The sequence below is a fragment of the Gopherus evgoodei genome, unplaced genomic scaffold (assembly GCF_007399415.2).
Source record: "Gopherus evgoodei ecotype Sinaloan lineage unplaced genomic scaffold, rGopEvg1_v1.p scaffold_32_arrow_ctg1, whole genome shotgun sequence".
In the NCBI taxonomy this organism is placed as follows: domain Eukaryota; kingdom Metazoa; phylum Chordata; order Testudines; family Testudinidae; genus Gopherus; species Gopherus evgoodei.
In genome coordinates, this window is record NW_022059994.1 from 4998930 (window position 1) to 5022925 (window position 23996).

Genomic DNA, 23996 nt, shown 5'->3' on the forward strand with positions numbered 1-23996 from the left:
ATTTTCAGACTTTTTCTCTCTCTTTGACTTTCTTCCTTAGTCAGTTCCCAGGTGAGAGAGAGCCCCAAGCTTTTTCCAGACCCCACACTTACCCTCACTCTGCCCAGTCCTTTGTACTGAAGCTGCGGATTCTGCTCTGCTTCTCTGCTGAGAGGTGGGCAAATCCTGCCCCCTCGGATCATTGGATGTTTGGTGTCAGTGCCCTGGTGACTGGGCTTTTCACTGTCTTCTCAGAATTTCCACTGATATGGGTCAGCCTTGGCTAGTCCTGTTGATGACCCATCCGGTCAGCTCAGTGACACACAAACACACACACACACACCTCTCTCAGGCTATGTCTACACTACACAGCCTTTAACGACACAGCTGTGTCTCTACACCTGTGCCACTGAAAGGCACACAGCGTAGCCACTGTTTGTCACCTCTCCTGAAGACAAAATATTACCACCTCAAATGAGCGTTAGCTTTGTCAGCAGGAGCGCTGTTCATGCCTGGTGCTAGTCCTCGGCAAAACTGTTGTCTTTTGGAGGGGGTGTTTTTTTCAATACCTCCTGAAAGACAAGTTCTGTCATTCAGTTCCTAGTGTAGACACAGCCTTAGTCTATCCTGACAGCAAACTTAAACTTTTTCTCTTCGGCATTTTCTTCAGCTTCTCGCTACTTCCATCCAGTCGGACAATTAATGTTGCCCTTGTGAGGGTGATGTGGCCTCAGAGTTTTAAACTCTGTGCATGATCATTTTCCTCCTCATATTCCATGAGCCTGAACTTAATCCTTATCTGCATATGAAGTAAGTTGTGCAGCCTTCAAAACAGAGCAAGTTTCCATGTTTTCTTATAAATCCTTACCCAAGGTTTTGATTCTTGCAGATAGCGCTCAGTGCCCTTGCTGGCATCGGCTGGCTCTCTGGCGTGGATGGGCTGGGAACATCATCCTGGCGGTAGCTGTGATCGTGTTTGGGGTGAGTATCTCAGCACCTCAGATTCATCGGCTCAGTGAATTCTCCTCTTCCTCTGCAATTCCATTTAGATTCTACTTTTTGGCCTCCAAAACATTTCTGAATAAATTACCAGTCGTTTCATCATTGTCATGGATATCAAGAGTGTTACGTAAAGAAAGTAGAGTTGAGAGCTTGATATGTGAAACCTACATTATTTGGCTGTAACAGCACCATTGTGAGACGTTCATTCCACATTTTTGCACCTTACAACGGATAATGAGCGAGATTTCATCTCATACTTCTCTGTCCCCATCCTAACTGGATAGATCTCTCACGGTATTTGGTGACTTGATACTTTGTACCTTCTCTCTTTTGTTACACTTCCTTGTGAAGGTCAGACTGGAAGACAGAGAACAGCAAATGGAATTGAATGTAATTCCAGCCTGAAGGTTTCCCAGTCTTGCTTGAATCAAAGTTTGTATCCAAAGCCAGATAACAACTCAACAGGTAACTGTATCTGCTATTCTTTGCGCTCTTTGCAACGTTGTGTCCATCTGGAAGAACGCTCACTCCAAACTCACTGATTGAAAATTCAGCTACTGTGTCACAATAACTTATACATAGCTGAGAGGTGCTAGAGCTTCATCTTCTCGTCTTTATTTTTCTTGTCCTTTGTTCTGTTTGATGGCTGCAAAATAAATACTACAACTGGCTGAACATTTTCTGATTTTTAAACAAAAGAGGGTTTTGTCACATTTTTTTCCATGGCAAAATTTATTTTAAAATTTTCTGAAATTTTTCTAAAGGGGAAATTTTCAGAGACAAACTAAATATTTTGTTTCAAAATCATGGCCTTTTCCCCACTTTCCTATACATTTTATCTTACCCCATATTTTCTCTAGTGAGAAAAAAAGGTAGAATATAAAAAAGGGGAAAACCCTCTGAAAATTTCTGTCTGGAAGGTCCCACTTTTCAAGCAGCTCTAATAAATAGGTTTTCAGCTGTTTGTACAAAGTAGTAGAAGTGACATCTAATGGTCATTCAAAGTCCTTTCAATGTTTTTGAAACAGGCTTATTTTATAATGTAATAAAATTTCTATTACATAAAAAAACTACATTAAAAGAATGTTTTGGCTGCAAAGTCAAGAACTCAGAAGTTAGGGAGTGACAGATTTATAGTTGTCTATAAAACCTGAACTCTGTCCTTTTGTAGTAGACTCTTGCTAGAGTGCAGTCCAGTGCTTTCAACACGAGAGCATCTTTACTTTTCTTAAAATCATCCGACCCATCCACTGTCATCCTATGCACTGAATGAGGCAGGGTCTCATGGAAAAAACAGAATGTGATCATGTCATTCAAGACTGAATCAATGTTTTACAAAGGCCGATTAAAAGTTGCCTGGGCAATCTGATTTCTTACACTTTCTAGATTTCAGCTGTTCACATTTGCAGCCTAAATAACATTACTTTAACATATCTGCAAATGTAACTTAATACTTCCCACTGTGAGAGCCTGTTTTCAGTTGCTTATATTTCTGCTGAAGATTAAATGCTCGGGCTGAACCTCTCCATGCCAGGGGTCTGCCTCAGCCTGATTTTTATTTTTAATTTTTTTTAATTTAAGCCAAAACTGTCCAGCTGTTTCTGAAAACCAGGCTAGTGAAAATACATTATTTTCCTCATGTTCAAAAGATTCTGGAGACTTTGTCTTTCAGCAGCTTTAGTGCTGTCCCCATGCAGGGTTGGCTTCAGTGTTTTTGCCACCCCATGCGGGAAAAAAAAAATCTGAGACCACAAATACTATGGTAATGGCATTTCATTCTTTGGCAGCAGGACCTTCCCTTTGAAAGGGACTGAGGGACTTGCCACCGAAGAGCCGACGTGCCGCCTCTTTCCATTGGCCACCCCAAGCACGTGTTCGCTGCGCTGGTGCCTGGAGCCAGCCCTGTCCCCATGCTTTGGAATAGAGGCTTGACATTTGGCAAGGAGGTGGCTTACAAAACAGGAATCTGTCTGCCTTTTGCTGCACCTGTGAATATCCACTCGAATTTGGCCAAATTTTAGCCCCAGAGCTACAGGGGGCTGAGTAGCAGGACTTCCCGTGCAATTGCAGCCCTGAGCTGCTGCAGGCAAGGTTTGGGGCCTGACACTGGCACTGAGAGCGGGGAGCCTGTCTCCCCTACGCTTTCTGTACCTCACTGAGCTCTGGCAATATGGAGGAGGAATGGCCTGAGTTGAATGCAGAAGGGACAAGAGCCAGAAGGCAGGGGAGAGAGTACATTGGGGCCGGCGCTGGGGGAGAGTTACTTAAACCAATCCTTTTACAGGTGCTCACTCTGTGTTCCTCATTCATTGGGTGCCTGAACTGTAGAAGTGTTGAGCAACTGTAATTGAAATCAACAGAAGCTGGGCACTGAACGTATGAAGTACTAGAGAATGCTAAGTACTTTGAAAAAATCAAGGCATTTAGGTGCCTAATTCCTGCATAAATACCTTGTCAGGAGCTGAGTCTAGGTGTCTCAAGTTGGATACCCAATGTTAGTGGACACTTTTGACTTCAAACTCTCCATGCCTAAGTTCCCCATCTGGAAGATGGAAATATTGCAATTCTCTGATCTCTCAGGGGTGCTGTGAAAATTCATTATTGTTTTGTGATGCACTCAGATACTATAGGGCTGGGTGCCAGAGGAAAGCCTGTGAGGAGATTAATAGTTCTGTCTTCAGAGCCGACTTTGAATAGTGCGCAGTAGTACTGGGGCTACACATTGAATGAGAAGAAGACAAAATATTGAATAGCTGCTCAGTAAGTCAGCAGCACCGTCTGTCATGTGCCCTGAATGAAGGAGGGGCCGGTGCAGAAAACTGATATGTGACTATGTAATTACAGACTGGATCATAATGGATATGCACAAGGAGGCCTAATAAAGATTGCACAGGCAACCTTAATTCTGACACTTCCTAACTTTCTTCTGAGTGCTTGACTTTGCAACCATAAGGGGGGGTGGGGGTGGGGTGTGTGTGTGTGAGAGAGAGGTCTGCACAGAGCCCTCCACTGTCTGGGAGCACTCTGGGAAGCCAGAACTTCCTCCAAGAATCCCTTACCTCCCTCCTTCTACTTTTAAATAAACACTGCCACTCATATCATAACCTAGTCCCAGATTTGGACCTTAGCGTCCAAAATATGGAGGTTAGCATGAAAACCTCCAAGCTTAGTTACCAGCTTGGACCTGGTAAAGCTGCCACCACCCAAAGAATTAGAGTGCTTTGGGGCACTCTGATCCCCCCAACAACCTTCCCTGGGGACCCCAAGACCCAAATTCCTTGAGTCTTATAACAAAGGGGAATAAACCATTTCCCCCCCCTTCTCCCTTTCAGGTGTTCCCTCCCTAGGTTCCTGGAGAGAGACACAGAAGCAAGCTCCGTGAATCTAAACAGAGGGACTCCACCCTCCCCGTTCCCAGTCCTGGAAAACAGAATTACCGAGAGCTAATCTCTCTTCCTCCCTCACGCAGAGGGAATGCAAAGTCAGGCTAGTAAATCTAACACACACAGATTTCCCCCTGACTCTTCCTCCCACCAATTCCCTGGTGAGCACAGACTTAATTCCCTGGAGTTCCCCACTAAAAAAAAACTCCAACAGGTCTTAAAAGAAAGCTTTATGTAAAAAGAAAGAAAAATACATAAAAATTGGTCTCTTTGTATTAAGGTGACAAATACAGGGTCAATTGCTTAAAAGAAATATGAATAAACAGCCTTATTCAAAAAGAATACAATTCAAAACACTCCAGCAGCTATACCCAGGTAAATACAAAAGAAAACAATAGAAACCTTACTGCCTTACTATATTTGTACTTACAACTTGGAAATAGAAGATTAGAAAGCAGGAAACAGAAATCCTCTCATAGCCGAGAGAGAGACAGACACAAGAAAAAGAACTCAGACACAAACTTCCCTCCACTCAGAGTTGAAAAAGTCTGGTTTCCTGATTGGTCCTCTGGTCAGGTGTTTCAGGTTACTTTTTTTCAGGTGAAAGAGACATTAACCCTTAGCTATCTGTTTATGACAGGGCTCCAGAAGTGGTTCAGCAGAGAAGGTGACAGTTTTGTCGTCTCTTTCATTTCAGCGGTTCGGTGCTCCTTGGGGGGAAATGCATTGTGTGTTACTGAGCCTGTAAAATGTGAATTGTGTGCCTGAGCTCATGAATTCCTGTTCACATTACAGCTCTGCCAGAGCACCTCTCTCCTGCCCCACACCCCCAGTGAGCCTTTCCTCAAACAAGCAATGAACAAAGAGAAATGTCTTGGCTGAGAATGTTTATCGTTTGAAAGCCCCTCGTGAACACAGGGAAGCTCAGCATTGTTCAGAAGCTTCCAGCCTATTTAATGCTGCCTTTTCCATGTCTCTTTTCAGAGGGCTATGGATGCAAACTCTGCCCCGCTGACTGGCTGCCGCACAAGAACAAGTGCTATTGGGTCTCTAAAGAAAGTAAAACCTGGAGTGAGAGTCGTGAGGACTGCTCAGCGAAGAGCTCTCAGATCCTGGTGATCCAGGACAAGGAGGAGATGGTACAGTAAATAAAGATGGCTTAACCCGCCCCTTGAGAGATGTGTCGCTAGTCATAATGTAATACAATGGGCTCGCAGCAAAACAACAACCCCCCAGCTGTATGACATTTGGCTTCAGAAAAATCTATTCCAGAGCACATTAAAATGTCATTGATACGTGGAAGGGAAGGAGGGGCTGAGAATGGGAAAAGGAAACATCAGAAATTGGGTTTATACCTATTGCAGAGCTGTGTAGCAGGTTCTCTTCCTTCATTTGCCGAGAGAGCAGAGGAGCCAGAGAATTCCAGCAGGTTATATTCACCCAGACTCCTCCATCCTGTCACTTACAGGCGTACGTACTGAGTATTCCACAGCTGAACCTGGTCTGGCTTGGACTCCGGGTTCCATCCCCAGAGAGGAAATGGACCTGGGTGGACGGCGCCATGTTCGATGAAACACTGTGAGTGTTCATGGGGCCTATTCTGGCTTTGAAACTGAGTGTGTCTTGCACAGTGCACAAGTGGGAACACAAGGTTAGTGCTCTGTAGTGCTAGCAGGAGCAGAGGCTGTCTGTGAGCACAAGTACAGTTAAGCACCAGGCAGAGTCCTCCCCATGGAGAGCTGGTCAGTCTCAAGCCCCCGTGTGCTTGCAAGACCACAGGATGAAGGGGGGTCAGGCCAGGGTCTGTTTGGAGAATGGACATGTCTGGGAAGACACTAGTTTAAGCACAATCCTTGTCTTGCTGAAGAGGCACTTAGCTGTTCACGCCTATGTTAGCTCTCGGCCGTGCTGCTCTGCCTGAGTAAGGTGGCCCTTGTCCAGCAATGTGCTAGTTAATGCAGGTCAGGGTCCCCTCTCCTGCTGAGCAGCACATTTTACCTCCACCAGGCTGCCATGGGGGTGGGGAAAGTGGTGGTATTTTCCCAAGACCCGCCCACCAACTAAGCTCCACCCACTTCAGAGACCACTCAGTGCACATGGCACAGTTGTACAAAATAGGACCACACGGGTGCTGCTGGGCTCCTGGGCTTGGCTCCCCAGCAGTGGGGTTTGAACAACCCCCAGGCAGTGTTGGTCAATCATCGCAGTGGATTTTGTGATGTTTTCCAGCACTGAACTGAACTTGCCCAGCTCCTTCTCCACTCTGGGAGGCACGTTACTAACTAGGGCTCTGTGGAAAAGTACGGATGAAGGAAGCTAGTATGGAGAAAGTGACTCCTGTGATTCCTGTTCTTTGTTCCTCGGGTTCCAGCTAAAAGGCACTGCTGACAGGGAGAGCTGTGGGATGAGCAAAGGGAACCGCACTATTTCGGAAACCTGCATGGCTGTAGCTAAATGGATTTGTGAGAAAGTTCCCCTGAAATAAGCAGTCACACCAGTGAGCTGCACTTGCGTAACTGAAATAGCAAGCACCCTTGTTTTTTTTTTTTCTAAAAGAAAAAACAGATTTGCTAATTGAAGAATTCTAAAGTCTCAGACAAACCCATTTTCCAAGGAATCATAGAAGATACAGGGTTGGAAGGGACCTCAGGAGGTCATCTAGTCCAAGCCCGTGCTCAAAGCAGGACCAATTCCCAACTAAATCATCCCAGCCAGGACTTTGTCAAGCCTGACCTTAAAAACCTCTAAGGAAGGAGATTCCACCACTTACCTAGGTTACCCATTCCAGTGCTTCACCACCCTCCTAGTGAAATAGTGTTTCCTAATATCCATCTTAGACCTTCCCCACTGCAACTTGAGACCATTGCTCCTTGTTTTGCCAGATCCATTCATTTGTTCCTCAGGATCTGGGTCTGATTTCATGAGAAGCTGGCTGTCTCCTGGGCATCGTGTGTGAGCAGACACTCTTGGCTCTCAGGAACAGTTTGAAAATTAAAAGTTGTAAAGCCCCAATGACACTTTTGGAGACCTATGTGCCATTTGTTCCCCTCTCAGAGTTTTGAACATTCTTCCACCCAGCCCCACTTTCAGCCATAGCCTCTAATTCTGTGGGAGATTTAGGTGAAGAAGTGCCAGTTTGTATTCCCACATCTGGTAGTTGCTTACCATTTATGCACCCAAATCTGAGCACACAATAGTTCTTGTCACAGATCCACAGGATCTGGTCTATGTCCAGCCTTTAGTGGGCTGGGCCTGGCCCGTGGCCTCCAAGACTCCAAAACTAGGCCTTTGGCACCAATGATCCCTGTCTCTCTCTGTGGCTCCCTGCAGCGAATCCAGATTCCTATGAGAGGCTTGTACTGTACCCCTGCAGCACACACTGCTCCCAGGGAGTATTTGCAGCAACACCAGACAGCCTTTTCAAAACAAAGTAACAATTTATATCACCTGCCTACACAATCTGAAAGCCCTTAGGGCAGCATAGGGACGCAAAGGTTAAGGCCTGGTCCGCAGTGGTCAAGCCAGTGCCATCAACCAGACGAGCTGGCATGGGATCCATTTTTGCTCCACGTTCTTTTGTCTCTTCAGAGTCCAGCCCTTCTCCGAGTCATCACCCGTTGCTCTCTAGCTGGGGTCTGTTTGCCACTTCCCTTCTGAGAGGTGGCAGGGGACATCTCCTTTGTTTGAACATCATGGTCACTGGGGTTCCCATTGCCTTTCCACATTCTCCTTTGATCTGGGTTGGTTTCTACCAGTCCTTTAATGACCCCTTCATACCATCCCAGACAGCTGTGTGACTCCAACACCACCTGTCTCTTAATCTTCCTCCAAGAGCAGGTTTAACCCTTTTGCACCCCTGGGTAGCAATGCAGAGAGAAACTGAGGCACATGTGAAAAATATTACAGAAAATGCCCAGTTTGTCTGGGATTTCCCCCACCCCAAATATCCTTGAATTACAATTCTGAGCATAATACGAGACCTTCTCTTGGAAAATCTGATCCTAAAATCTTTGCAGGCACTGCTCTGGGAATCCACAGGATCCAGCGCCTGCACTTGCTAGCCACTAAGAATCACCCTCTGTCCATAAACTGCTCAACCAGCCCCCGTTTTTCAGCTATACTGGTGGTAGGGGCAGGGCAGTGTCAGACACACAGGGTCTGTGCCATGCCCGAACCTTCCATCAGTCCGCTTCTAGTAACTACTTTAGTGCCCTGGACCCCAACGATCCCCACTGTTCTGCAACAGCCAGCCTTTAACCTCAACGACTCTGAGACCGGGGCTGTGGGGCCCAAGCAACCCATCTGGCAAGCTGAACTGAGGTAGGATCCTGTTCAGACTTTCCTCTCCAGGGTGCAGTGCCCTCAGTGAGTATCTGCAGCGACCCCAGACAGCCTTTTCAACACAAGGTAACAACTCATCAGTGACCTGCAATACAGACATGTTTAGGCTTCAACCCAGGTTTATGTGTATGTAACCCTCCTGCCAGGACAAGCTGATAGCAGCAAGGGCTTGGTTCAGTACATAGGGGTCCCCTCCCAACAACATAATGCAAAACCAGCTTGAGCCCCTACCCAGTGACCTGGGAAAATCTTACACACATCCCTAGGCACCTCAAAGAGGCAATGCTTCCCCTCTCGCAAGCACAGAGTCTCGGTGTAGCAGAAAATGTTTAATAACATGAGGTAAACGACATCAGCATTAAATCGGGAGAACACCTCAGCTAGAGTTCATAGACCAAACCATGAGCAAAGACTCACGCCAGGAAATTGGGCTGTGTCCTTTATCTTTGCTTCTTGAATCCAGCAACCCAAAAATCCCCCGAAGTCCAACAACCCAAAAATCTCTTGAGTCCAGCAACCCAAGGATCACCCAAAGTCCCAAAAGTCTCTGTCCCTGGTCAGTGCAGCCCCACAGTTCAAAAGTTTATCTGCAGGGTTTTACCCTCCCCCCAGACTGGGTGGAAATGGAGGGAGAAAAGGGGGACATGCAGGGTGTAAGGGGCACCTTACGTGGTCTGAGGCCATCTGCCCACCTCTCCATGATGTTCCACTGCAGCCTTCACCACGTGCTGCTCCTGCTGTCCCACGAACTGCTCCACTCTACCAGCCATGCTGCTCCTCCAGCCATCCCCACAAACTGCTCCACTCCTTTCCACCGTTTCATGGACTGCTCCAACACTCCCACAAACTGCTCCACTCCACCAGCTGCTTAGCAATAGATCTTCAGGCTCCCCCACTAGTTAACACAGCACTCAGTAATTTCAGCTCTTAGTAACTTCAGCTCTCTGGTGATTTCAGCTTCTAGTAGGGGAGCCTCAGTGCTGGGGCACCATTGGGCCAAAGCAAATTCACCGCAGTAGCCTGTAACTAGACTCCTAATAAAATGAAAGTTAGCTCTGACAGCAGCAGCAATAACAACAACAAATTGGTGTTTCAGGCTCAGAAAAAGGACCCACACAACAAGGCACCAATCTCTGCACCAAACCTCTCAGTTCACTAGGTTTTGGAATCCATGTCCCTTGTCTAGCAAGTGCTACTTAGGTGACAGTGAGTCCCTCTGTCATAAAACAGTTTCATTGTCCTTCATTAACATAATCAGGGTAACAACACTTTATTCCTCCTGCCCCAATAACAGAGACACTGGGGATCCCACAGCAGCCAAAGTGACCATTTGGGCTGCTGTGGGCTCATGCTAGGCAGGTTGGTATGCCTATGCAAACAAGATCTGCCCCTGACGTTCTTTTCCACACTTGCCATAATTCACCAGAGCTCATCCTGACTCTGCTTGCATGCAAAAAAATAAACTTGTTTTAATTTAAATAAAAAATCTGAAAAAAATCCAATTCTGATTTTTAAAGTCACAGCGTATCCACCCTGATCAGACCCATCCCTGGGATCAGTTTATTATGAAAACCTTGTGCAAATACTCCACAACAACAGGTTCCAAAACATAGTCCATTTATTACCCCCCATGCATATAGTCCTTAAAATCCCATGACATTTGGTCCATCAATGTCTTTCACCACCCCAGGGCTCTTCTCTGATCTGCTTCTGTCCTTCTGCCATGTCAGCCACCCCAGCTGGAGTGCAAACCCAGTCTTCCCAGCAGCCTCTCCCCCGGGGAGTTCATCCTCACCCGAGAAATATCCAGCACTCACCCTGTTCTGTTACCTTTCATCTCTAGCAGATCAGCCCTGCCACTGTTCCCCTGGCCCTCAGCTCCCTCTGGCTCCAGCATGGAGACATCAGCCGGTTAATCCCTCTGCCACGCCCTTGCCTTCAGCCTTTCCTGTATCACCATCCTAGAGCACTGTTGCTCTCTAATGTGTCTCCTGAAGCCCTGGATATTAAAATACTGTGATTTAAATATTAACTAAGCTAAGTTATTAACCAATCAGGATGATTTTACTATGGTTATTAACCAATTGTAGTTGATAAAATAATATCTGGACAGTCAATAAAATAAAAGAATACTTGGTCACTTGCTGTGAGAACACATAGCGGTGTATATATCATATATATAATAGGAAATGAAACAATGGAGTCACACGAGTGTGGTTCTTTTGGGTCACACGGATACCTAATTTGGCTCCGGAACCACTGAGGATCTGACTAGAGTTTACTGAAGCGCTAAACCAGTTTTTGAAGAACAGCAGCCTCTTCTGCAGGTGTAGAGAAAATATTTTCTTCTTTTCAATTTATTCAGCAAGTTCAGTTCAGTGAATGGTTCGTTCAAAGTTAAGAGTTGGAAAAGCTTTTCTGCTCCACCCCACTCCTTCCAATGGGTGAATAAAAACTAGAGAAGCCCTGGGGAGAGTCTGTAAGGAATGAAGACCCAGCTTCCTTCATCTACAGGTAGTGGAAGGTGTCTCCCCAATACAGATTTTCCAAGCCTAGTTCCTAAGAGTCTCAAGGTTCTGACTCCACAGCATATCCCTTCCCCATTGTATGGGTATCAGGTTTGCTGCAGATCCAGTGTCTCCATGTTCTGCAACGCGAGCTGCCGAACCAATCCTCATCAATCAGAAAAACACAGTCGCCGCCTCCTCTTATCTGAAACCTGCAACAGAGACACCCGGGGTGGGAATCAGGGAGGGGCGGGGCTTTGCCCATCACTCACGGACAGGGTGGCACCCAGAGGCATCGGCCCCATTTCAGACTCCTCCCTGGCAGATGTAGGCAACAAGTACAGTAACTCTTCACTTAAAGTTGTCCCAGTTAACACTGTTTCGTTGTTACGTTGCTGATCAATCAGGGAACGTGCTCATTTAAAGTTGTGCAATGCTCCCTTCTAATGTCGTTTGGCAGCCACCTGCTTTGTCCGCTGCTTGCAGGAAGAGCAGCCCGGTGGAGCTAGCTGATAAGGCTTGGAACCAGGTTAGGCCAGCAGCCCCGCATCAACTCCCCGCTCCCCTAAGTTCCCTCTGCAGCAGCTGCCCAGCAGGCTAGCAATTGCAGCTGTCCCTCCCCCCATTGCCATGTGCTGCTCCTGCCCTCTGCCTTGGAGCCGCTCCCCGAGACTCCTGCTTGCTGTGCGGGGTGGGGGGGGGAGAGGGGAGAAAGAGGGGGGCTAAGGTCAGGGTGTGTCCCTCCCCCTTGCTCCTACACCCCACTTATCCCATCTTCCATAGAGCAGGGGACATACGACAGGGCTCAGGACCAAGGGAGCTTGCTGGCAGCAGCTGCGGTCTCAGCAAGCTGATCTAATTAATAAGGCAATGTACTTAAAGGGGCAATGGGCATCTATCTCTCACATACACACGGTGCGGTGCGCGACTCTGTCTCTGTCTGCGATGCTGTCTCCTCTCCCTCCGTTCCTGCTGCCTTGCACAGTGTGAGAGTTAACCCTTGAGGGCTCAGCCGAGTGCTAGTTCATCATTTAGCAGTAAGGCATCCCTGGGAAATATCCCACCTTCTGACTCCTACATCTCAATCAAGCTTCACAATCATCGTCACTGTGTACTAGTATTCAATTGTTTGTTTAAAACTTATACTGTGTGTGTGTATATATATAATATAGTCTTTTGTCTAGTGAAAAAATATTCCCTGGAACGTAACCCCCCATTTACATTAATTCTTATGGGGAAATTGGATTTGTTTAAAATCGTTTCGCTTAGAGTCGCATTTATCAGGAACAGAACTACAACGTTGAGTGAGGCGTTACTGTAGTGGCTATTGCACGGCAGGGAGAGGAGAAAGGGGGTGGGGCTGAAAGACAACAGCTGGGGCTGCCAGAAGAGTCTTTATGCTGGTAGATATTAGGCACGACTTGCCCACTACTCAGCTTTGCCTGATGCTCTCACCTGGACCCAGCTTTCTCTCCAGGCCCATACGGTGCAGAGGGGAGAGAATCCACAGGCCTCTCACAAGGCAGCGAGCAGCAGCAGCTGTCTGCGGAGAAGAGTTTGATACGATCCTCCCCAGGCAGCTGGGGGACTGTCAGAGAGGCCGCGGGCCTGTTTCAAACCCGATGGGCTGTCAGGACAGACTGTTAGTAGTGAAATCAGATTTCTCCCTAGAGCCTCAAATTACCCCAACAGTGAAGCACCCTGTTTTTCTCCGCACACCACTCTTCAGAGTGGGCTTAGGGAGTCTAACTTCCACCCGGACAGCCCAATGGGGAAGGGGGAGCTCTGGTTAGTGTCTCCTCCAGCAACCTCTCTTGTGCCCGGAACTGTGATGCATTCTAAGCCCCGTGGGGCAGGGACCATCTTTCTGTTCTGTGATCGTACAGCGCCTAGCACAATGGGGCCCTGGTCTAGGACACTGAGGTGCTATGTTACTACAAATTATGATAACTCTGCACAGGGGCCACAACTGCTGGTGGAATATTGGTTTTAGTCCATGAAAACCAAATACCAAGAAGAGCCCAAACAACCTTGGTTGAATATATTCTTCATCTTTTGGCAGCATGGCAGACACTCACAATCTAACACGGAGAATGTTACTAGAGGGAAAGGGACTCACCGATTGTCGAATTCCGTGCCATTGGGCCATCTCCAGGGCTGGCCTAGCTTCCTCTGGAGGCCGATCCAACGGTCGAGGAAGCCCTTATAGCGCAGCAGGAAATCCTGAAAAATAAGACAAGGCAGATTACGTTTAGGCCCCTGGCTCTGGTGCTCGCCTGCCCCTGTGGCTCTGTGTGGTACCCAGTCAGAAGTTCTGGTTGGGCCACTTATAGTTTGCCAGCTGAGAGCCCCAGGTCCAATGACACCAGCCCAGCCTGTGCCACAGGGGGGCTGAGAACAAGTCACAGTTTAACAAACCAGCTGTGGGTCATGAAGACAGGACTCAGTGACAGCAGCAGTTCTCCCCTCCACCAGCTCTGCTCTACGTTTGGAAGGGGTCAGAGATGGCAAGGGAAGGGCCATCAGGAGAGCAGCTGGAAGCTCCCTCCTCTGACAGCAGCTTCAGCCGGTGAACCAATAGCTGGCTGAGAATCCCAGTTTGATGGACGTCCCATCAGACTGGGGCCTGCTCAGCTGGGAGCCTGGGGACACGTGCAGGAGCTGTGGGCTGCTCAGAGGCCATTTTACCCCATCTGTCTCCATCCCCACATCCATGTTACATGGACAGACCTGCCCCTACCCCATCCTTCTCCACTCCTGTTATAACCTTAGTCCCAGATTTGGACCTTAGCGTCCAAAATATGGGGGTTAGCATGAAAGCCTCCAAGCTTAGTTACCAGCTTGGACCTGGTACTTGCTGCCACCACCCAAAAAATTAGAGTGTTTTGGGGCACTCTGGTCCCCCTGAAAAACCTTCCCTGGGGACCCCAAGACCCAAATCCCTTGAGTCTCACAACAAAGGGAAATAATCCTTTTTCCCTTCCCCCCTCCAGGTGCTCCTGGAGAGATACACAGACACAAGCTCTGTGAATCCAAACAGAGTGACTCCCCCTCTCCGTTCCCGGTCCTGGAAACCAAAAGGACTTTCCTATTCCCCCCGAGGGAATGCAAAATCAGGCTAGCCAATTCAACACACACCGATCTCCCCTGATTTCTTCCTCCCACCAATTCCCTGGTGAGTACAGACTCAATTTCCCTGAAGTAAAGAAAAACTCCAACAGGTCTTAAAAGAAAGCTTTATATAAAAAAGAAAGAAAAATTACAAATGGTCTCTCTGTATTAAGATGACGAATACAGGGTCAATTGCTTAAAAGAATATTGAATAAACAGCCTTATTCAAAAAGAATACAAATCAAAGCACTCCAGCACTTATATTCATGCAAATACCAAAGAAAAGAAACCATATAACTTACTATCTGATCTCTTTGTCCTTACACTTAGAAACAGAAGATTAGAAAACAGAACTACTTCTCCAAAGCTCAGAGAAAGCAGGCAGCCAGAAAACAAAGACCTCAGACACACAATTCCCTCCACCCAAAGTTGAAAAAATCCGGTTTCCTGATTGGTCCTCTGGTCAGGTGCTCCAGGTGAAAGAGACATTAACCCTCAGCTATCTGTTTATGACAACTCCCCTCTGGGGCTGGGCAGCTCTTGGGTTTTGCTGGCACCTCTGCCCTCCTTCCCAGCAGCGTTGCACATAGCGCCCCGCCTCCTCCCAGCCAGAAGGCAGGAACAGCTCTGCAGAAGGGCAGAGCTCACTCCCTGCACAGCCCAAGAGTGTTTCCCCTGGCGTCCACGGGGTCACTGGCTGTGGTGTGCTGGAGAGGCAGGTCCTTCGAGTGCTTGGTCATGTCAACTCCAAGTAGGTGTGTGTGTGCACAGTCGTCGGAAGGTTTTTCCCCTAGCAGTACCCGTCGGGTGGGCTGTGAAGCCCCCTGGAATCCTGCCTTCATGGTGGTGTATGTAGGTCCCTGCCTACCCGCAGCCTCCTCAGTTCCTCCTTACCGCCGTGACAGTCATCGGGGCAGCTTTTCTCTTGCCACGGCAAACGATCCCCTAGTGGACTTTTTTTGTTGTACCTGTAAATAGTTGAAAACTTAGCTTTTCACGTGGAAAGGACGGGGCCATTTTGAAATTCGACACAGCTCTTCATTGCAATTGCTGAGCGGATGAGGGGACTCCCGGTGTGGTCCCAAAGGATCTCGTCGTGGATCACAGCCTGTTGCAGAGCGTGCTACCACCCAGCAAAGATACCTGCCCCAGCTTTAACAGCGCACAGGCCTCCTCGGCTGCATTCCTGGCGCAGGTCCCCATTGAGGACATCTGCAGGGCAGCGACGTGGTCATCAACCCACACCTTTAGATCGCATTGCCCCATTACTCAGCAGGCCAGAGACAATGCAGCATTCGGCAGGGCAGTGCTGCAGTCTGCGACTTGGTGAACTCCGACCCCTCCTCTTAGGAGATGCTTGGGAGTCACTGACTTGGAAGTGACATGAGCAGGCACTCGAAGAAGAAAAAACAGTTACCTACCTTTCAGAATTGTTGTTCTTTGAGATGTTGCTCATGTCCATTCCAAGACCCACCCACCTCCTCTCTGTCGAAGTATCCGGCAAGAAGGAACTGAGGAGGTAGCGGGTTGAAGGGACTTTTATACACTGCCATGAAAGTACCACTCCAGGGGGCTCCACAGCTGACGCGACAGGTACCACTAGGGGAAAAACCTTCCGACGCCTTCGCGCACACACCTACTTGGAATTGAGATAAGCAACACGTCTTGAAGAACAACAGTTACGAAAGGTAGGTAACTTTTTTCTCAACAGGTAGCCCATTGGTCAGGAGCTGACCAGGCCAGCCCAGCCCTACAGAGGGGGATCCTCCCATGTGGGGCTCTGGGAAAGAGAAGGGTGGGCTGGGAGTGATCCCTGACTGGAAACCCAAGAGCTGGGATTCGGCCACCAGAAACACTCTCAGGTTTCCTAGCATGAGAGGCAACAGGTCAATTTCTGGACCTCTGGGGCTGAGCCCAGCCTGTTTCCAGCCCTGCCAAGCCCAGTCTGTTGGGTTAAAGCATCTGCCGCTCTCTCACCTTTTCCTGCTCACTGTCGATCCCAGCCAGGGAGGCATTGAGTGCAGAGCACTGGCTCTGGCTGTAGGTCCAGTTCCCGTCAGTCTCTGAGAAATAGTAGCATTTCCCTCGGTACCCGATCCAGCCGTCTGGGCAGCAGGGCACTGCAGGGGGGTCTGGAGCAGCAAGAGGTGCTTTGAATTTTTCCACTGAAAGTGAGACAAGTAACACAGGGTCAGAGACACTGTTCCCCTCAGCCTGATTCTGTAGCTGAGTGAATGAGCGAAGAGAATCGCTTCAGATCCAAGCTTAACCCCCTGGTAACTATGCCAAGGGAGGAATGAGACTATTTGGAACAAGAAATGGACAGCCACCTCCCCCTCATCTTCTTTAGTGGTTCAGTCTCTGGGGGGGTCACAATCACAGGAAGTGCAGCTGACGAGCACCCCAGAGCAGAGTGCAGCAACACCAGAGTCACCATGAAGGCGTGGAGCAGGCAGGTAGGGGTAGGGTGACCATATTTCCCTACGCTCAATACAGGACAGCTGGTAAAATTACTCGTCTTCAAGCGAGTTCAATGGCAATCAATCAGAACTATGCAGTGCAATCATTTAAATTAACAGCAAGTCGATTGAGCCCCTGTGGGGGAAGGAAGGAGCCTGCCAGCCAGGCTGCTCATGAGCTGAGCGCTCCACCCAGGGGCTGGTTCTCTGCGCAGCGCTGGGAGAGGGACGGGCCCTGCTGGGGGAGGGGGGATATGGAGGAGCAGCTGGGCTAGTGGAGGGTGAAGGGGCAAAGCAGGGAGAGGGGGAGTGTGTAAAGGGCCGATGGGTGGGCAGCAGGGGCGACATGTAACTTACCTGGACACCGTGCTCACCAGCCACCGCTGACTGGCTGGAAACAGGATGGGGGCTGGGGAGGGAGCAGGGTCCTGCTGCCTGAGAGCCGGCACGCAGCAAGGGCTGTGCTGATGGACCAGCAGGGGGAGCTGACAGCCCCGTGCACTGCATCTTCACCCCCCTCCCCACTCCCATCATTGGCCACTGCCCCCCGCTCACCGCTAGTGGGTGGGCGGCTGGTGATCAGGGATCCGGCCAGAGCAGGACCCGCCAGTACTGATGGGAAGGAGACAGAAAATTTGGGACAAATTTCCCCATTTTTAAGAAAAAGTCAGGAGACCTGCAGGAGGGCTTAAATACAGGACTGTCCCTTTAAACATGGGACGTCTGGTCACCCTAGGTAGGGGGAACGATACCTGATGGTCGGCACAGACCAATATTGACACCAGACAGAGTTCAATATAATTACATGGGATGCTGGGTCTGCTAACCCAGGGATGTCCTGCTCCCCCAGCTGCCTGGTTCCCCTCTTTGCTTTAGAGATGCCTTGAGATGAAGACGGGATTAGACTCACAACAGGAAACAAACCCAGGGGCTTCTTGGAGCAGCTTGTCTTGGAACCCACAAGGGAAGAAGCAATTCTTGAGTTAGTTCTAAGTGGTGCAGAGGATCTGGCCCAAGAGGTGAATGTAGCTGAACTGCTCAGCAACAGCGACCGTAATGTACAGTGCACCCGGAACAGTATAAACAGCAGCCCTCAAACGGCACCGACTGGGCCAGTTAGCATCTCTGGGGGACCTTCACTTCCGATTTCTTTCATCTCAGCCTCAAGGCGGGGTTTGATACTGAAAGATACGGCCTGAGTCAGTGACACAGGAGCACCCACCAGCCCTGAAAAGGGGCTGCAGAAAGACCAGCCCGATAACGGCAGAGCGGTGTGCTGCAGACGGGACGTGCTGCTTAGCAACTATGAGATAGCAGGTATAGAATCCATCAATAAGGTCTGTCAATAATGTGCCCTTTGAGCGCTGCTGATCCTACAGCTCCATGTGCACTGTACCCTAGACACACAATATGTGTATGGGGAGCTGAGAAGCTCTGAGGTGTAGGAAGATTTAGCACCATGAAAACGTCCCCACTTGATATCTCTGGGCCTCAGTTTCCCCATCCAGAAAACAAGAGATAACAAGCTCTCTGTGCCTCACAGATCTCCAGCTGCTAAGGTGATGGGGCTGCATAAGCCTTTAGACAAACTCCTTTCTCATCTGACTGCCGAAGCCAAAGGGGACAGGGAGGAGAGATTCTGTGGCTGCGACAGCTCCAGGGGGAGCAGAGACTGGCTGGGACATGAACTTACCTATTAAAAGTACTGCTGGAACAGCGATAATGATGATCAACATAACTGTGACTGCGGCTGGGACTAAGACTCGACGGGAAGCACATTTCCTGAGTGTGTGGTCAGACCCAGGGCCTGAAAGAGACAAACCCATCAGTGCTTTTGGGGAGCAGACTCATTAACAGTATCCGTGCCTGAGCCGCTGTGGAGCAAGTATCTACTGTGATTCCCAGGGTGCTGCTCTTCCCGCTCTGGGTACAGACATTAACTACAGCCCCCAGTCAGAGGGCTAAACACACTGATAAACTCGCCCAGTCCCAAATGATCCCACATTCACCACCCAGGATGGTCCAATACCAATACTTATTTAATCTCTCCCATTGCTCCTCCCACAGACTCTCACAGAGCTGCTACCCAGACTGGCTCTTGGCTCACAGTTCCCCAGAGCGGTGAGGGATGGGAACATGTCTCTCACTCACCTTTACTCTGCCCCATGCTCAGCCTTTGCCCTCCGCCTGAAGGAATCAGACTTCCCCCTCCACACCCAGCCGCTAAGCCTGCCAGCTCCAGCTGTATCCACCCCCACCCCAGAGCCTGAGACTGGACACTCAACTCCTTCCCCCCACCCTTACAGGAAGCTCATGCAAAGGCTATCTGGTGTCAATGGTGTATGATTGAAATGTACCATTGATATCACTGATATCGCCACTGTTATATAATTGCAACAAACCTTGTACAACATATGTCATGGCAGGTGTCAACGGAAAAGTTATGATTGCTGAGTATGATTATCCGGTGCATGAACATGTAGCATCTTTGTATCTGAAGTTATGAATATTGACTTATGTACCAATATTTCAAATGGGTTTGCTCCTGGAGAAACACCTACAAGGTAGTTTATTTACATCCACTCTGATCAACACATTGTGAATAAACTATTCAAGCTGATGGACCTTTAAAGAAAACTTAACTTTTCCATTGCGTCATAGAAGAAACTTGTCCCCCACCAGTGAGCCCTCCTGGGGCTGCTTTAGACAGAATTTGGGCAATGGCTGCTCCTGAGAGTCACCAAAGCATGCATGAGCATGTGACTTGCTCATGTGACCCTGGACTCCATCTTGTGCCTGTACTTTTCCACACACTGTGCTGGGGGCTTCGTTTTGGGACAGTGACATTCCAGCCACATGGGAGAAGAGAGAAAAGACCTTGGAAATATCTCCAGTTTGCCTTCATTTCCTGCTTCATTTCTCTGGTCTGGATTTTTAACAAGGAAGCTCTAAACGGGACTGATAACCTCCAACCTGTTTGGGTCATTTCCAGGGAGACTTTTGCAAATTTGCAGTTCGTTTCATCACTGCTACAAACCTGATCCAAGAACTGAGCGCATTCATTCGATTGCCTTAACCACTTTATCTCTCTCCTTCTTTCTCTTATAAATAAACCTTTAGATACTAAAGGATTGGCAACAGCATGATTATTGGGTAAGATCTGAGCTATGTATTGACCTGGGTATGTGAATGATCTTGTGAGATTAGAAGAACCTTTTGTTTGATGAAATTGGTTTTAAATAGCCTCACATCATGAAGTTTGGTGGTTTTGATGGTAATGTAAGAACTGGAATGACTAAGAAAACTGCTTTTCTGACTTCTTGTTAGCTGGTGAGGTGAGACAGAAGTTTACTTTTATTACTGGCTTGGTATATCTAATGGAGACTAACCACCAGTCTGGGGAGTGTCTGCCCTATTTCTCAGCAGTTTGTCCTGAATTTGTGACCCACGGAGGCCCGGTGACACCCCTCCCTTAAGGGAAGCTCATACAAAGTCTGCAACGTGACAAGGCTGTCTGAAGGCATCTTCAGCCCAGACTGCAGCCACTGAGCCTGAGAAACAAGGGGTTTCTGTCCCAATTTTCCACACCTGCTGTCTGGTCACCCTATGCCAGCGGCACTGGCAGAGAAAGGTGAATGCACTGGCTTGGCGTGCCCCCACAACATGAGTTACCTGCTGTCCCCAGACACCTGCTTGTTACTCACACAGACACAGGGCCCTGGGTACATGCACACAGCCGAACCTGCTACTGCTCTCCTGTTTCAAAGCCTGGCCTTTGGATAAGGAGAGAGAGAAGGGAAGAGGAAAAAGTGAATGGAGACCTGGGTCAGTATTTCAGATGGGTGAACATTCCCCCCTCCCGTGCCCCGTCCCTTCAAAATTGTCTCTGAATCCATTACCATGCCACTTGGGTCCACCCAAGTACCAGCCATAGGGGCAAGCTGGGTCCCTGGGCCATAGGAGCCCTTGGGGTGATCAGCCTCCTGCTACTCATACACACAGGAGGTCGGACAAATTGCAGCTGCCACTGAAAATGCACCCCCATCTGAGTCAGTCTCGTTCTTTCTGCCCATCCAAGCCCTTGCACAGAGGCTCCAATTACCTCTCTTCACATCTCCACTGCAGTGAAAGTGCTCCTCCATCTCGCCTTTCTCTTGGAGTCCCTGGGGGGCATGTTGGACTCCGAGCAGTTCAATCTCCCTGGCTACAACTCTCTGCGATTCAGGATCCATGTACATTCAGTTACGCACCGGTTTAGTTTAAAGGCATGATGCTCAGCCAGTGAAAAGCGTGTGTATGTGTTCCCATTTTAACCAGACTGATTGCGATTTAGCTCCACGTCCTCTAGGAAGAGGTTTAAACTAAACTGAAATAAGAGTGTCTACACACGCGCTTGCACCAGTTCAGCTGAAGCTGTTCAAGTGTGGGTACACACGGCCTCAAAACAAAGTCGGTTCCGATCAGCAGCAGATTCTCAGTTCTGCCTCCATCTTCTTTGTAGTTTTTCTGGATGAGAGGGAATCCATGCTGTAAAAAATTAATAGACGCTGAGAGCAGAAGGTACCATTGTGATCTGTACAACACAGGCCATAAAATGTCAACACATATTTCCTAGGGAGGATCTTTTAGTGGTGGGCGGACTCATTATTTTTTTTTTTTTTTTTTTTGTCGATCGTGTATAGTTGAATTTGCATAAGTTAAATGCGCATACAACGCAACTCCACTGTATATGCAAAGCGGCCCGTTGAAGTAAGGCACGCAAGCAAGCTCTGAAGTGTGTGTGCATCTGACTGTATGAATCTCATGCCCATCATGTACACGTTTCAAGCTGTTAGCAGATAACGGTTTAAAGATCTGACACACTAACACGGGAAGAAAACGAAAATCTGTCTCAGAATACGGTTCAGCACACAAGGAAGTATTCAAAAGTTTTTCAGAAACCAAAACGGGAGAAAAGGATGTAGTTGAGTGTAAACACTGCAATCAGAGTGGGTGCAACCACTAGGCAAACTGGGTGGTCACCTAGGGCACCAAGTGGTTGGGGGGCATCTCGGATTTTTCCTCCCTCCCCTTCCTTCCCCTCATGCAATCTCTCCCCCCACCCCCCCACCCCGCTGCTGCCAGCTGCAGTACTTAATGACCCCTGCAATCAGGCACCCAGCCCTGCATCCCTGACTCTCTTCTGCACTGGGGCCAGCACTGCGGGTACTTTCCAACCCTCACCCTCAGCCCTCTTGACTGATCACTTCTGCCTGCCCCAGGGGATGTTTACAGGGGTTTTCCTGCAATCACTCGAGTCCTGAGTGTGCTCTGATTGGCTGCAGTCAAAGCAGAAGTGAAGATTAGCTCTTGCGTTTCTCCTCCCTCCACTCTTCCAAGTCAACAAAGTGACGTGTCGTTTCCCCTTTCTGCATCCCAGGCTCCCGCAGGCCCCCCCCCAGCCATGCCCCCCACCCAACCCAAACTCAGCACAGGAAGGGGGCTCTGCCCAGGCAGGGACTGTGGGGCAGGGAGGGGAAAGACCCAGCAGAGGGAGGGGCAGGGAGACGGGCTCTGCCTTGGCAGGGACTGGGGGAGGCCCAGCAAGGGGGCAGAGAATGGGGGGCAGAGAGGAGGGAGAGCCGCGGAGGGGTGGGGTTGGGACACCACTGCAGGGCCCAAGTCGTGCAGCGGGTGGGGAAGACTTGGGGGTCCCTGCCCGAGTGCCACCATAAGCAGCAGTGGAAACTTACCAGCCTCGGTGGGTGGGTCCCACAGCCGAGTCCCAGGCAGCAGCGGGACCTACACCAGAAACAAACACATATCGCGGAGCTATTACAGCAGCTGCTGCAAACCCGCCTCGCAAACCCGTAGGGTGGCTGGTGAACTTCCTTCCATTGCTCTCAGCACGAACATCGCAGCCCCTTCCTGCTCCTCTGGCTCTGGGCTGACATCCCCAGAAAGGGGGATTACACCCTTGTTTTACACCCTTGTCAGCGCCAGTCAGATAGATTCCATCTCATGAGTCCTTCCTCTCCGCCCTTCCACGCAGCTCACAGGAAAGGAACTGAGACTAGAAACGAAAAACTCAAGCCCAACCCGCAACACGCTGACAGATTGTGGAAGAGTTTAGAGGCTGTGGGACCAGATAATCTGAGCCCTGATCTCAGCTGGGGCAGGAACTGTCTCTCGCTGTGTGTTTGTGCAGCGCCCAGCACAACAGGGCCCTGATCTCAGCTATTGGGGACTGTCTCTCCCTGTGTGTCTGTGCAGCGCCTGGCACAACAGGGCCCTGATCTCAGCTGGGGTGGGGACTGTCTCTCCCTGTGTGTCTGTGCAGCACCTGGCACAACAGAGCCCTGATCTCTGCTGGGGCGGGGACTGTCTCTCCCTGTGTGTCTGTGCAGCACCCGGCACAACAGGGCCCTGATCTCAGCTGGGGCGGGGACTGTCTCTCCCTGTGTGTCTGTGCAGCACCCCGCACAACAGGGCCCTGATCTCTGCTGGGGCAGGGACTGTCTTTCCCTGTGTGTCTGTGCAGCGCCCAGCACAACGGGGCCCTGATCTCAGCTGGGGCAGGGACTGTCTCTCCCTGTGTGTCTGTGCAGCGCCCAGCACAACGGGGCCCTGATTTCAGCTGGGGTGGGGACTGTTTCTCCCTGTGTGTCTGTGCAGCACCCGGCACAACGGGGCCCTGATCTCAGCTGGGGTGGGGATTGTGTCTCCCTGTGTGTCTGTGCAGCGCCTGGCACAACGGGGCCCTGATCTCAGCTGGGGCGGGGACTGTCTCTCCCTGTGTGTCTGTGCAGCACCCGGCACAACAGGGCCCTGACCTCTGCTGGGGCGGGGACTGTCTCTCCCTGTGTGTCTGTGCAGCACCTGGCACAACAGGGCCCTGATCTCAGCTGGGGTGGGGACTGTCTCTCCTTGTGTGTCTGTGCAGCACCCGGCACAACAGGGCCCTGATCTCAGCTGGGGCAGGGACTGTCTCTCCCTGTGTGTCTGTGCAGCGCCCGGCACAACAGGGCCCTGATCTCTGCTGGGGCGGGGACTGTCTCTCCCTGTGTGTCTGTGCAGCACCTGGCACAACAGGGCCCTGATCTCAGCTGGGGTGGGGACTGTCTCTCCTTGTATGTCTGTGCAGCACCCGGCACAACAGGGCCCTGATCTCAGCTGGGGCAGGGACTGTCTCTCCCTGTGTGTCTGTGCAGCGCCCGGCACAAGGGCGCCCTGAT

General features: G+C 49.7%; 2 protein-coding genes across 4 annotated transcripts; one reads left to right on the forward strand and one right to left on the reverse strand.

Moving 5' to 3' along the window:
• The first annotated feature begins 619 nt into the window (after positions 1–619).
• On the forward strand, positions 620–7052 carry LOC115640895 (killer cell lectin-like receptor subfamily B member 1B allele A). Its single transcript, XM_030543985.1, has 5 exons — positions 620–964; positions 1333–1446; positions 5349–5503; positions 5833–5942; positions 6729–7052. Exons 1-5 carry the CDS (start codon positions 826–828, stop codon positions 6847–6849), a joined length of 639 nt encoding a protein of 212 aa, XP_030399845.1. The 5' UTR covers positions 620–825; the 3' UTR covers positions 6850–7052.
• A 3255-nt stretch (positions 7053–10307) lies between these two features.
• LOC115640843 (C-type lectin domain family 2 member D-like) lies at positions 10308–22950 on the reverse strand. Of its 3 annotated transcripts, none has more exons than XM_030543888.1 (7): positions 22515–22934; positions 20885–21309; positions 20487–20555; positions 18476–18589; positions 16301–16488; positions 13332–13435; positions 10308–11424 (listed from the first exon to the last, which is right to left on the reverse strand). In XM_030543888.1, the coding sequence occupies exons 2-7, from the start codon at positions 21018–21020 to the stop codon at positions 11274–11276; spliced, it is 762 nt and encodes a 253-aa protein (XP_030399748.1). In that variant the 5' UTR covers positions 21021–21309; positions 22515–22934; the 3' UTR covers positions 10308–11273. The 3 variants fall into 3 exon arrangements, with proteins under 3 accessions (XP_030399748.1, XP_030399746.1, XP_030399747.1); XM_030543886.1 differs by lacking the exons at positions 10308–11424; positions 13332–13435 and adding exons at positions 14769–15291; positions 15745–15959 and having other exon boundaries at positions 22515–22950; XM_030543887.1 differs by lacking the exons at positions 10308–11424; positions 13332–13435; positions 20487–20555 and adding exons at positions 14769–15291; positions 15745–15959 and having other exon boundaries at positions 22515–22947.
• Positions 22951–23996: the final 1046 nt, after the last annotated feature.